At 46.1% G+C, this 14,542-nt stretch overlaps 1 protein-coding gene across 1 annotated transcript in view; it reads left to right on the forward strand.

Annotated features, from left to right (window-relative positions):
• Window positions 1–14,542, forward strand: part of KIF13B (kinesin family member 13B) — a gene marked incomplete at its 5' end in the record, with an annotated part of 153,814 nt that overhangs the window by 81,847 nt on the left and 57,425 nt on the right. Inside the window, 7 exons of the mRNA XM_084261969.1 lie at window positions 252–362; window positions 3,117–3,251; window positions 5,920–6,050; window positions 8,321–8,407; window positions 9,942–10,132; window positions 11,737–11,947; window positions 13,050–13,212. Of these exons, the coding sequence (XP_084118095.1) occupies window positions 252–362; window positions 3,117–3,251; window positions 5,920–6,050; window positions 8,321–8,407; window positions 9,942–10,132; window positions 11,737–11,947; window positions 13,050–13,212 (1,029 nt within the window). The remainder of the gene's footprint in view (window positions 1–251; window positions 363–3,116; window positions 3,252–5,919; window positions 6,051–8,320; window positions 8,408–9,941; window positions 10,133–11,736; window positions 11,948–13,049; window positions 13,213–14,542) is intronic.

Below are 14,542 nucleotides of genomic sequence, written 5' to 3' on the forward strand. Positions count from 1 at the left end.
CCAGGGAGTGTGGAGTCTCCTTCTCTGGAGAGATTCCAGTCCCATCTGGACACTACCCTGTCCTAGGGACCCTGCTTTGGAAGGGGGTTGGACCCCATGGGCTCTGGAGGTCCCTTCCAACCCCTACGATCCTGTGATTCTGTGAAATGAGTAAAGCTGAGGTTCCTTCTCCCCGCAATCTGTGTGACAGCGGCGCCGAAAAAAAAGCAGCAAAGCATGACTGGTTTTCTTGTTTCATTTGATTCCATCAGGCCATGAAATCCCCAGAATTAAAGGAACGGCTGGAAGAATCGGAGAAGTTGATTCAGGAAATGACTGTGACCTGGGAAGAAAAATTAAGGAAAACTGAGGAGATAGCACAGGTTGGCTGTTTTCTTTTTTCCATCCCCTCCATTTTTTTTTACTGAAAAACAGGTTTGTTGCCTTTGTCAGCTCACAGAGATTGTCCAAATCTCTCACCGTGTTTATGGGGAAGTAGGTCAAGCTTATGGCCCTCCTGAAAAGCCGCGCTTAATTCCTGTGATAGCTGGGTGCTGCCCAGATTGCTGTTCCAATTTATTATTGCCACTGTATGGAAAAGGAGATGATATTTTTAAAAAAGAAATACTCATGGATGAGAGGATTACAGGGATTTTCCATTCTTCAGACAGTAAAATTGTTGTTTGTGATGATGGATGGGGCGTTGAGAGCGTTAAACATGGGATTATATCCGGAGTGCAGTCAGAACAGACTGTGCTGACCTTGGGTTGGAATATCCAATAATAATAATTATTATTATTGTTGTTGTTATGATTTCTGCTTTTAGCCATCCTAATAATTTCTAGGAATAGAAACCCTGAGTGTGCAAGGATGTTGAAAAATTGGAGTAGTGGTATTTATATCATGCCCCCATCAAGTGCTTTTCCTCCTGGCCAGCGTTACTGGAGTGTGTCCAGAGAAGGTCAACCAGGCTGGGGAAGGGGCTGGAGGGCAAATCCTCTGAGGAGCAGCTGAGGGAGCTGGGGGTATTGAGCCTGGAGAAGAGGAGGCTGAGGGGAGCCCTTCTCCCCACCTCCACTGCCCTGCCAGGAGGGTGCAGAGAGGTGGGCGATGGTCTCTTCAGCCAGGGGAAAGGAGATGGGCCAAGGGGCAGTGGGCTCAAGCTGCCCCAGGGCAAGGTCAGCTCAGCTGGGAGGGCAAAGTTCTTCCCTGGCAGAGTTGTGGGTCTGTGGCACAGGCTTCCCAGGGAGGGGGCTGAGTCCCCACCCCTGGGGATGGATTTAAAAGATGGGGAGATGAGTTGCTCAGGGATATGGGTTAGTAGAGGGTGGGTATGGTTGGACTCAGTGATCTTAAAGATCTTTTCCAACCTAGTCATTCTGTGATCCACCAACAGCTGTCTGTGAACTGTCACCAGGGTGGGCAGGTAGGATGGAGTGGTAGTTGTAAATCTTTGAGGAAAAGATGACTCCTCATAAAGAATGAGGGTCATTAAAGAGGTGGTTTGTAGTGATGGAGTAGTCATAGCACGTGGGATGAAGGAGGCAAGCTGCTCTTGCACTCCTATGCATGGACAAGTTATATTTACAAGCAGTGGTCAAAATGACCCCCCCTTCCTCCCCCTTCAGCTCTTGTAATGCTTCAGAGACCTAAGGACTTTGTGAGGAGGCAATTTTTCACGTTTTCAATGAGAATTTGACATTCTTGTAGTGTTGTTTTAAATGTTAGGTAATTAACGTTAGCTTTTGAGGAAAGGTTAACAAAACCTGGCTCATTTTCTTGAAGTTAATCCCGGGAGATTTGGACTGTGGGTCAAGTCCTCCTTTGGGCAACATGTTCTTTATCTCTGTGCATAATAAGGAATTATGTGAACGTCGGAGCCTGGCACTGATGATCGGAAGAGAGATCTTTGACATCACGCTGCAGTTTTCCCTCTGTTCTTTGTTGGGTTTCCCTCCCCCTCACATACACACACTACTTTTCCTTACAGGGACATTGTGTTGGTTTTGTAAGGTTGGGGGAAGACAGGGTAGAAAAAAATCAAGTTCTTTTCTATTTTAATCCTGAGTAGACCAGCACTGAACAGAGAATTACACTGAATGGTAGGTAAAACATGCTGAGTTTGTAAATACAAAGCAGAGTGGTAGGTAAAGGTCAGAAACTTAATAAAAACCCCTGCATTATTACTATATAATGTCTGGTAATTAGTTGGGGCGGTTTGTGTTAAGTCTCAACATCATGGGAAGGTGATGCAGGTCTCTAGTATCTTTTTACTCACTTGTTTTACCCTCCTCAGTCTCTGCTTCCCCATAGTAATTCTACAAGAGGCCCAGCATATTTAGTTTTAACTTCTGTTTGCTGTTGATAGGCTTGTTCTGATTTCTGGATGAACCCAGGAACAATTCTCAGCATTTCTCTCTCAGGTTTTGTTTTTGATAGAAGAATCCCTTGCTGTTCTTCAGCCAGAAATGTTTCCCATTCTTCTTTCCCTGCTCTTGTCTTTGCTCCAACACTTCCCTTTGAAAGATGTACATTTTTTTGCACAGTGATGCTTTGTTGTTGAATTCTGTGAAGTCTATTGACAGGAACAAAACACCATCCAGAATGAGACTATTCTTCTTCCTCAGGAAGTGTTATTTGCATTACTTAAATAGCAGGTTGCTGGGGTTTTTCTTTTGTCATTTGGATTGCTCTGGAATAAAAGATAGACATGGAGCTTGACTTGGCAGGGATTTCACTTAACTTGTTGCTTTTTAGCTCAAAAGGGAAAATAAAGGGCTCTAGAGACGGCTTTGTGGTCACTTGGCTGTTCCACTGAGGTCATGGAGAAGCTCCTACAGTGCTGTAGTGTGCTGCTCTCAGCTGTTTTCCTTTTTCACTAGGACGATGCAACCGCGTGAGACCGTACCACGTAGCCCTCCAAGACCAGACGTGGAAGGACAAGAGAGATTACAGATATCCCCATCAAAGCTTCCTATAACTAAGGCCTTCTGTGTCTAATCTATTGCAGAAGAAGGACTTACCCTTTTCAGGAGCAGCTGCCCATCGTTTTGTCTTGTGGCTTTGGCTGATAGGAGAGCACCTCAGAAGGGCTGTGTGTCAATCAGCTTAATTTTTTGATGGCTACTGTCTTCCAGGAGCGTCAGAAACAATTGGAAAGTCTTGGCATCTCTCTTCAGTCTTCTGGAATAAAAGTTGGGGATAATAAGTGCTTCCTGGTTAATTTGAACGCGGATCCAGCTCTCAACGAACTTCTGGTTTACTATTTAAAGGTAAAAATATTGATATACCTGTATAATTGTGTATTTTTCTTTAAATAGAAGTGGGTCTCTAATGCTGTTGGCAGAGGTATTTTCAGGGCAAGTTATAACAACTGCTTATCCAAAGCATTCTCTGATATCCCCTGCTTCATTAAAAATGAGTGCAACCTTTTATTTCAAACTTAAAGTCTGTATAGCAGAGGAAGAATTGGGGTTTTTTATGGGTTTTGAGATATTTTAAAAGATAAATTTAGAGGTCTTCATTTTTAGAAGCTGTCTTCTGGGGGGAGGTTTGTGCCACCTTTCACAAGTTTCTACCCAGAGAAGTGTTCTTCGTTTGGGCACATCATTGACTTAAGTTTCTGAGATTTATTTTGGTTCCTCTTCCTGCAACTTGCCAGGAGTGAAGATCAAGTTCTGTTCTCTTTTAGCATTTCTGGTGATACACGGTCCCTGTTGCTGATGTTAAACATGAAACATGTAACGTGGCTTTTGGACTCTGCACTGAACCATTTGGGCAGTTTATTCTGGTGTAACGAGCTACATAGATGTTATCTGGGGCTGGGAGAAGACACAACCCTTTTTAAGACATATTTTAGAATCTAGGCTTGAAGAATTTAGGAGTGCAAGACCATTGGCAGTTTGAGCTTCCCAACAGATCATCCTCTTCTCTTTGAAATGTGGAGGAACTCTCAAAACAGCCACAATTGGGCTGAAAGACGGTTTTGGATTAGTCTTAGAAGATATGGTGTCCTCTTTGGTATCAGTCATCATTGCTCAGTGATATCTCAATGGAAGCAAGAACTTTCTCAACATTGTATCTACTGAAAAACATTTAAAAGGGCAAAAGATCTGACCTGAGGTTTGGGAAGAAGAATTGGATCCCTTCCAGGTGCCCTGTACATAGGTGTCCAGACTGTGACTCGAGCTGCTAAGTCAGCCTGGACACTAGCAGCTGTTGAAGCAGAGCTGACTTGTGTGATGCTCATTGTGTGAACACATGACAAGAGTGCACCCAAGACAAAGCATGCTCAGAAAATAGGCCTTGCCCATCAGTACCAGTAGAAAACTTACAGGTGGTATGCTGCTACTTTCCTTTTCTAGAGAAATCCCCCTGCCTGGGGTGAGTTTTGTGTGTTTCATTGAGTGTTTCTTTATTATTTCTTTAATAATGCAAATTCACTTTATTGGTTGAGAATTTTGGTATAGAAATCCCTGCTTTCAGAGAATCAGAGAATGGTCTGGGTTGGAAGGCACCCCAAGGATAACAGAGTTCCAATCCCCTGCCTCAGGCAGGGCCACCAACCTCCGGGGATGGGGCACCCACCACCTCTCTGGGCAGCCTGTTCCAGCCCCTCACCACTCTCTCTGGAAAGAACTTCCCCCTAATATTCAATTTAAACCTTCATTCCTTTAGCTTTAATCCATCCCCCTTGTCCTGCCAGTCTCTGCCCTTTAACAAGCCCATTCCCCTCCTGTTCCTCTGCTCCCTTCAGGGACAGGAAGGCTGCAGTGAGGTCCCCCCACAGCCTTCTCTTCTCCAGGCTGACCCAGCCCAGCTCCCTCAGCCTCTCTTTGTAGGGGAGCTGCTCCAGCCCTCTGAGCATCTCCGTGGCTCCTCTGACCCTTCTCCAACAGTCCCACATCTTCCTTGTGTTGGGGAGCCCAAGAACTGTTTTGTAAGGCTCTCACGAAAGTGACTTACACCTGTTTTGTGTAAAGTCCTGAGGTGAAACGTTCCTGCTTCCCAGCATAGAAATCTTGCCCGCAGTCTAACGCTGAGCTGCATGTGTGTTGAGTCCTGGGGGTTTTGGGCACCACAGTACAAGGGGGACAGGAAACTATTGGAGAGTGTCAAGAGGAGGCAGCAAGGATGGGGAAGGGTCTGGAGGGCAAGACTTTATGAGGAGAGGCTGAAGTCCCTGGTGTTGTTCAGCCTGGAGAAGAGGAGGCTGAGGGGAGGCCTCATGGGGTCTGTGGCTTCCTGATGAGGGGAGTGAAGGGGCAGCACTGATCTCTCTCCTCTTTGGGGACCAGGGACAGAACCCAAGGGAACAGCGTGAAGCTGCTCCAGGGGAGGTTTAGGCTGGGTGTCAGGAAGAGGTTCTGTGCTGAGAGGGGGGTTGGGCACTGGCACAGGCTCCCCAGGGAAGGGGTCACAGCCCCGAGCTGGGCTGAGGCCAAGAACTGTCTGGACGATGCCCTCAGTGCCATGTCTGACTTGTCTGGGCCTGTGTGGAGCCAGGAGCTGGACTGGATGGTCCTTAAGGGTCCTTTCCGGCTCAGGAGATTCTGGGATTCGATGGTTCTATGATTTAGATGGAACCTGTGTAACAGACACGGGTCTAACCACTGTCAAGCTGTCCTAATTCCTCTTTGAACTCCCCTGTATTTCTGGCTTCTGCAGCATCTCGAGGTACTGAATTCTACAATCCATTTATAGAAACCTCCTCAACTTTGGATTTACCTGATGTGCTTGTCCTGTGTGTTCCCAACTTGCTGCTGTAAGCCAAAGCAAGGGTTTCCTTCCAATGTTTCATTATCTTTTTCCCTCTCAAGGAAGTATTGTGAACAGCTTTCCGATTTTGGAACTAAATGATATATCCATAAGGAGAATGAACAAGGTAGAGTCAGTGAACTCTTGCAATCCATGGCTAACATCTGAATTATTTTTCCCCAGGAGCACACATTAATAGGCTCTGACAATTCTCAAGATATCCAGCTGTGTGGAATGGGAATTCTGCCTGAGCACTGCATTATAGACATCACCCCAGAAGGACAGGTTATCTTAACGCCTCAAAGAAATACCAGGTAAAGGAATAACATACAGCTTCACTTGTATGATAATCGTAATTATATCTAGGATTTTATGATGAGTGGTGCAGAAAGATAATTAAGATCAGAAACTTTTCTGGTCATCATCCCTGGGTGTGTTTAACAGATGGGTAGATGAGGTACTGAGAGATATGGGTTAGAATAGGATGGGAGCGGTTGGATGTGATCTTAAAGGTCTTTTCTAATGTTGTGATTGTGTGAAAATCTCCTAAATAAGTGAAATAAGGCTTTTCCCAAGGAAAAAGTCACTAGGCAGTGCCATTCTTTGTGCACAAGCTGAATATTTTGAAAGCAAAATTCTTTTCTGAAGTGTGCATTCCTGTTCTCAGGACCTTCATTTCCTTTAACCTGGCAAAATATTTAAAATTACATAGAAAACATGGTCATCTGTAATATCAAGGCTGAAGAGTTGTTGGGTCCTGGAACAGGCTGCCCAGGGAGGGGGTTGAGTCACCTTCCCTGGATGTGTTTAAAGAAAGGGTAGATGAGATACTTAGGGATGTGGTTTAGCACAGGATGGGAATGGTTGGACTCGATGATCTTAAAGTTCTTTTCCAACCTTGTGATTTTGTGAATTCTGAGGTAAGAAAATTCTCCTTCTTGTATCCAGCTTTGACATTTTGGTTTCGTTGTCAACTCGTACCTTTCATTCCAATGAGATTCCTCTCAGTGATGGTGTTTGTAGTTGAAGCTTTCAAAGAGAGGATGAGTAAATTGCGTATGCTTCCAGCGAGTAGATACTCCCTGATTTGCAGCTGTGGAGATGTAGCTATCAACATTTTGAATTAATTTCCTAGGAAATCTGTTGATGTGCAAAGAGCTGCTGAAGCGTTTGTTGCTTTATTTGATTAAGTAGCAGCACTTGAAAAGCAGATGGCATATTCAAGCTGATCACCAAATGACACGCGCTGTCAGCATCTCCAGTTGCTTGTTGCTAGATACTCAAAATTCAAGTTTCACTTTTGCTCTGAGTTGTAGTTGATCCTGCTTTGAGCAGGAGATTTGACCCCCTGAGGTTCCCTTCAAATTTGAGCCAGTGAGTGATCGTGTTTTCCGATTTAACAGCGACTCTAAAATAAAAGTTTCTTACTTTTCCGACCAGTTTATTGTCTTCAAGCTATTTCTATAGTGAAGGTCTCTGATGTCTTCTTCAAATGTTTCTGTTTCATATCTCTGTTTCAAAGTAGTGGGAAAAGTGTTTATTTCCAATGAGATAATCTTTTTTCAAGCCTCTCATTTTTAAGATGAATTATACTCCCTAGACAGAGCTGGCATGATGTCTGTCCAAAAGCGCTGGATTTTGTAAGCTTGGGGTTTAACAAGGCCAAGGGCAGAGCCCTACAAAGGAGACATAAGGACCCCAAGCAGCCCTATAGGCTCTATGCAGAGCGGCTGGAGAGCTGCTGGAGAGAAGGACCTGGGGATGTTGGGTGACTGCAACTGCCCAGGAGCCAGCAGTGTGCCCGGGGGGCCAGGAAGGCCAAGGGCATCCTGGCTTGTGTCAGAGCCAGCGTGGCCACAGGGCCAGGGCAGGGACTGTGCCCCTGGGCTGGGCACTGGGGAGGCTGCAGCTCCAGTGCTGGGTCCAGTTCTGGGCTCCTCAGCATCAGAAGAACATGGAGGTCCTGGAGCGAGTGCAGAGAAGGGCAACCAGGCTGGGGAAGGGGCTGGAGGGCAAATCCTCTGAGGAGCAGCTGAGGGAGCTGGGGGTGTTGAGCCTGGAGAAGAGGAGGCTGAGGGGAGCCCTTCTCCCCACCTCCCCTGCCCTGCCAGGAGGGTGCAGAGAGGTGGGCAATGGTCTCTGCAGCCAGGGGACAGGAGATAGGACAAGGGGCAATGGGCTGAAGCTGCCCGAGGGCAGGTTCAGCTCAGCTGGGAGGGCAAAGTTCTTCCCTGGCAGAGTTGTGGGACTGGCACAGGCTGCCCAGGGAGGGGGCTGAGTCCCCACCCCTGGGTGTGTTTAACAGCTGGGGAGATGAGCTGCTCAGGGATATGACTTGGCACAGGACGGGAACAGTTGGACTCGATGATCTTAAAGGTCTTTTCCAACCTTATGATTCTGTGATCAGAAGAATCTGAGTTTGACAAGTTTAGGAAACACCACAAGGTATGGGGATAGTTGGGCCTGTTTGCAATCCATAAATCTGTTCTCCTACCTTAACAAGTTACAATAAGGAAAGTGCTGGAAAGAGTTAAAAAGAAACCTTCTTTTGCTGCGTTTGCTTCAGGTTTTTGCCTTTTCACAGGACATTCGTGAATGGTTCTGCTGTTGTGTGTCCTATCCAGCTACATCACGGAGACAGGATACTGTGGGGAAACAACCACTTCTTCAGGTATAAAAGATATTGAAGAAATTCTAAGTTTTCTCTGACTTTTGTGTATTTTAAGGTATAAAGAAAGATGTCAGAGGAGCTCTCAAGCTACAGGAGGAGGTGATTTCTTTTTCATTGGGATTATAAAGGCAAGGCTGATGACTGACAGTTCTTGATTGCTAAATGTTACATCAGCTGCTCATGATTTTGATTTCAGAGCACCAGGTTGACTGAATTTCTCGTATTTTCAAGGGACTGTCACCTTGCTGACGAGGACCTTGCTGCAGTTATTGGTGCTGTTATTTCACTGAAGAGATTTAATTTTTGAGCTGGTAACTTTAATGTGCTTTGTTGCCGTGTTACTACCTACGTTCTCTTCCATGGTTGAAAACATTGAGCCCAAGCTTTGACTTGGAGAAGTTGCCTTTTGGATTTTGCAGATTTGGTGTTAGGTTTTTGACCCTTGCTATGCAGTGATCAGGTCTTACAAGGTGAACGGGCTCCCTGTTCTTCAGAGTTCCAGCTCCAACCATGTCTGCAAACTTCTTCTATCAGATGGGATCACTGGTAGAAGGTTTCTGTGGAAGGCTGTCTTCTTGAAACCCTCCCATGGTTGGTCTGAGCTATAAAATCAGTGGATTTAGATGATAATTTGAAACTTCTGTGTTATGTTCTAGACAAGACGCATTATGGTCTAGAGAGAAGGGGTCCATGTGGTGGGTGGGCACCTGGCTGACAGGTGATGATGGTAAATTGTTTTTCAATCTGGAAGCCATTGGAGGTTGGACCAAATGATCTCTTGAGGTCCCTTCCAGCCCCTACAATTCTGTGTTTGTGTCACAAGTGGAGTCTCACAGGTGTCCATACAGGACCCAACGCTGTTTAGTATCTTCATAAGTGATCTGGGTGATGGGATCAAGTGCACCCTGATGAATTTTTGTGGATGGTACCAAACTGAGTGGGGAAGTGAACACTTTATAAGGGAGAGCCACCCTGCAGGAAGACTTGTATAGGCTGAAAAAATGGGCTAGCAAGAATGTTAGGAAGTTCAACAAGGACACATGCAAGGTCTTGTACCTGGGAAAACATAACCAAGGAGTGCAGCAGAGGCTGGAAGCCACCTTGCTGGGGAGCAGCTGGATGGACAGTTTTGGGATTCAGCTGGATGGGGTGCTGGGCCATCTTGTCTGAATTGTGCTTTTGCCAGAAAAGGTTGGACCAGATGATCCTTGAGGTCTCTTCCAACCTGGAATTCTGTGATTTCATTATTTGCCACTAAATTATTTAGATACAGGATGACAGAAAAAATCATGTCTGAAGTATATCATTAGCAAGATCAGGTGCTCTCTGTTGTTAGAACATACAATGGGTTAGCTAGTTTGCCTTGAACTCCCCCATTTACCCTAGGGGAAGCTATGAGGAGTATCAACCAATTTTGAAAAGGAGAAACCTACTGGTTTTGATAATCAGTGTAACTTATATATGTCTTTGAAAGTGACTCTTTGTTTCAGAATTGAGCAGTTAATGGTTCTTTAAATTCTTCCTCTCTGGAAAGGCTGAATTTGCCAAAGAAAAAAAAGAAGGTCGATCATGAGGATGAAGAACAAGACAACTCCATGAAGTGCAGCAACAGTGTTGAGCAGCTGGACATAGATGGAGACAATTCCAGTGAGGTGTCGAGTGAGATTAACTTCAGCTACGAATATGCCCAGATGGAAGTCACTATGAAGGCACTGGGGAGTAATGGTAAGGAACAACAGAAATTATTGGAAATAGGTGCAGAGTATGAGATTACATCTTCAGGGACTCTTGACCACAGACTTTTCCCCTTATAACTTCTTGGAGAATAATTTTGGAGAACTTTTCTTTTGAATCTCAGAATCACAAGGTTGGAAAAGCCCTTTAAGATCATTGAGTCCAACCATTCCTGTCCTATGCTAAACCATATCCCTAAGTACCTCATCTACCCGGCTGTTAAACACACCCAGGGGTGGGGACTCAACCCCATCCCTGGGCAGCTTGTTCCACAGCCCTACAACTCTTTCAGGGAAGAACTTTGCCCTCCCATCTGATCTGACCCTGCCCTGGCAGAGCTTTGTGCCATTTCCCCTTGTCCCATCTCCTGTCACCATGAAGAGTTGCACATCATAACTATCTTAGCATTTGAGGGGCTAAATACCAACCACCAAATGTTTGGTTTGGCAGATCCTGTGGAGAAAAAAGCCAAAACTACAATATTGGTGGAACTGCAGCCTCAAATCCAAGTGTTTTCACTTCTTGTGTTACATCTCACTCGGGCATTAACTAGTGATTTCTGTCTCTGAAACCATGGTCTTTAGTTTCTGTGCTCTTGGGTAGCTGCCCCAGAATGGCTTTTTTTTGGGGAAGCAGGAGGAAGGTTTTTTCTGCTTGCTCTTTCCTGTTTCTAAATTCTCTTAAATCTTCCATCCAATCTGTTGTGTAGAGTTTTATTTTACCCCACAGTTCAGCAGCTTGCTTCTCTTTTTTTAGTAATCTTTTCCTCCTTTTACATGTTAGCTGTTTACTCTCTAGGACGTTCTTCCCCATGGATTTCAGTGGTTACAGCAGTCCCTAACATGAGAATGGGGAAGTACTAAATCACTAGTGAATTGTGCCATGCACAAGGTCATACAGCTTATCTGCTGCAAAACGTGGGAAAGCTCAGCACTGGTGAGACTGCACCTCGAGTGCTGTGTCCAGTTTTGGGCCCCTCACTGCAGGAAGGACGTTGAGATGCTGGAGCACATCCAGAGAAGGGAGATGAAGCTGGTGAAGGGTCTGGAGCAAAAGTCCTGTGAGGAGTTGCTGAGGGAGCTGGGGCTTCTTAGCCTTGAGAAAAGGAGGCTGAGGGGAGACCTCATTGTTCTCTAAAACTATCTGCAAGGTGGTTGCAGGGTTGTTTGGGTTGGTATCTTCTCTCAGGTGACAAGCGATAGGATGAGGGGAAATGGTTTCATATTGCCCCAGGGGAGACTTAGGTTGGATATCAGGAAGAATTTCTGTACTGAAAGGATTGTCCAGCATTGGAACAGGCTGCCCAGGGAGGTGGTGGAGTCACCATTCCCAGAGAGATTTAAAAGGCGTTTAGATATTGTGCTTGAGGACTTGGTCTAGAGGTGAGCCAGGCAAGGTTAGGCTGTGGTTGGACTCGTTGATCTTAAAAGACTCTTCCAACCCAAGTGATTCTATGGTTCTATGATAGATCTTTTCTTTCTGAGTCCTTTGACTCACCCCATATTCACCACAGGACCATTTCCATCTCATTTTATGCCTGCCAGCTCTTTGACCCCCCAGAACTTCTAGTTTCTTTCTTTTCAACATCTGCTTAGATCCCATGCAGTCCATCTTGCAAAGCCTGGAGCAGCAACACGAAGAGGAGAAGAGATCTGCCCTGGAACGACAGAGGCTGATGTATGAACACGAGCTGGAGCAATTGAGAAGGCGACTGTCTCCAGAGAAGCAGCACTTCCGCAGCATGGACAGGTTCTCCTTTCATTCTCCCAGCGCTCAGCAGCGCATACGGCAGTGGGCAGAGGAGAGGTGGGTAATCAGATGTGACCATCAGGGGTTTTCATTTAAAGTTCTTCAGTGCTAATGAGTTTGGCAACGTTTTGGTGGTCAAATTTCTGAGAGGACACCTGTGGGGAACTGGGGAGGGCAGTGTAGAAATACTAGCTTGAGGACAACCAGGCATATAATTCTGGCAAAGGTGAGAAGCTTTGTGGTTAAGGAGAAATCCTCTCCTGATGGGCAATTAATTTGACTAAAAATGAGGTGATGGGAAGAGATATTGGGACTCCTTTGTGAGTTTGTCATTCTGTGGATTGTGACTCAGCTGCTGGAAGGTGGTTTATCCTCTCTTGATTCACATCTGTCTGTCTGACCTGAGCAGGTCTTGGCAACCAGAAAAATGTAGAAAGAAAAGGGAGTGAGAAGATAAACGAAAGGATTTTGATGTGTGGCATTGCAAAATAACCACTGGGGGGCTGCTGTCCTCTCTGCCTCTTCTAGGCACCGTGCTTACTTACTTCAGCCTCTAAATGATCACTTCCAGTATTACTGCCCAAAAGAGCAGCTCAGGAGGAAGAAGAAATGCACCCTGCCATGAGGAATACGCTGACAATGATGTCATGAGAAAATACAACCCTAATTTGTATGGCTAGAGAAGCAACTTGTGAAACAGAAAATACTTGAGACAGTCTCTAATGAGGTGTTAGCTGTGGGTCTGGAATATTTTGTGGTACCAGGTTCCTCTGCTGCTCTGTGGGTGCTCTCTCATGCTTGCCAGGAAGGTCAGTGAGCAGCAAGTGGATGATGGTGCCTGAATAAGTCTTTCTCTGTAAGGTGCAATATCCAATCCACATCTGTGGTAGGGAAACTCTGGGATAAGCCACCCAAGAGCTGGCTGTTCAGTAGATGCACGGAGGGCTCTGAAGCCAGCAGCATGTTAATGTTCATGCTGCTAAACTCAATACAGATAATCTTGTCCCCCACCCACCCTGAAGACCAATTAATTCACCTGATTTTTGTGTTTAAATACTGAATGTTGACACCTTCCTGTCGAGTGATTGTTTTGCACTCAGTTTTGAGACTTGAATGCCCTGGTTTTTCTCATCTCCCCCTCCAATTCCCCTCCTTTTAGAGAAGAGATGCTGACCCACAGCCTGAGGAAGCTGCGAGAGCAGATTGTGAAAGCCAACTTGTATGTGAGAGAAGCTAATTTTATTGGAGAGGAATTGGACAAGAGGACGGAGTACAAAGTTACCCTCCAGATCCCAGCTTCAAGCCTTAATGCTAACAGTAAGGTAAGGTAGCCCAACTCAATCTTTGAGCAGTAAGTTTGCCCCCCATATTTGTCATATCCTGTTTCAATGGCCCAGATAGTTTGCCAGTGTGTTCCTGGGCATTAAACATAGCCCTGTTAGCACATGCTACATTGTCACCTTATTTTCTTACCATGGAACTCTTACAGTGTGCTAGCTGGCTGATAAGTCACATGGTGCAAGACCTTTCCACCAGGGTTGAAGTATGGCAGGTTGCCCATGAGCCAGCAGCGTGCCCAGGCAGCCAGGAGGGCCGACTGCATCCTGGGGTGCATCACACACAGCATGGCCAGGGAGGGAATTGTTCTGCTCTGCACTGTGCTGGGGTGGCCTCACCTTGAATCCCAGGGGCAGTTTTGGGTGCCACAGTACAAAGAGGGACAGGAAACTATTGGAGAGTGTCCAGAGGAGGTCAGTGAGGATGGGGGAGGGGCTGGAGGGGAAATCTTATGAGGAAAGGCTGAAGTCCCTAGGGTTGTCCAGCTTGGAGAAGAGCAGGCTGAGGGGAGACCTCATGGGGGTTCATGGCTTCCTGATGAGGGGGAGCGAAGGGGCAGGTGCTGATCTCTCTTCTCTCTTTGGGGAACAGGGACAGAACCCAAGGGAACGGTGTGAAGCTGCATCAGGGGAGGTTTAGGCTGGGTGTCAGGAAGAGGTTCTGCCCTGAGAGGGGGGTCAGGCACTGGCACAGGCTCCCCAGGGAAGGGGTCACAGCCCTGAGCTGGGCTGACGTCAAGAAGCATCTGGACGATGCCCTCAGTGCCATCTCTGACTTGGCTGGGCCTGTATGGAGCCAGGAGTTGGACTGGATGGTCCTTATGGGTTCCTCACAGCTCAGGGGATTCTGTGATTCATATTTCCTTCTGTTGCAGAATGATAGAAATCTATGCAGGTTAGGTACCCTCTATTTCAAGTGTTTACCATCACCTTGTGGACATCAGGCTTTACAGCATCCTAGTGAGTTGAGGAAAATGCTGTCATCCCCATTGTACAGAGAGGAACTGGAACACAGAGGGTTTGGATGATTTGTTCCAGGAATCTTGGAAATTTTGAAAGGAGGGAACTGAACACAGACTTCCATGTCTCAGGCTGGCTACCTAAGCTGTCTGCTTATTTCAATTCTTGAGAGCAGCCCCATATTTTGGTAACAGTCAGGCTGGGTGGATGGTTGGATGTATTTTATTCCAGGATTAGAATTTTTATCAACTTCTTTAGAAGTTTCTCCTGTCGCTTGTTTTTCTCGTGGTCTTCTGACACGTCCCTTGATCAGGCCCCACCTGGGGTGTTGTGTCCAGTTCTGGGCTCTCTGGTA

This window comes from Gallinula chloropus, assembly GCF_964237585.1.
Source record: "Gallinula chloropus genome assembly, chromosome: 3".
Taxonomy (NCBI): domain Eukaryota; kingdom Metazoa; phylum Chordata; class Aves; order Gruiformes; family Rallidae; genus Gallinula; species Gallinula chloropus.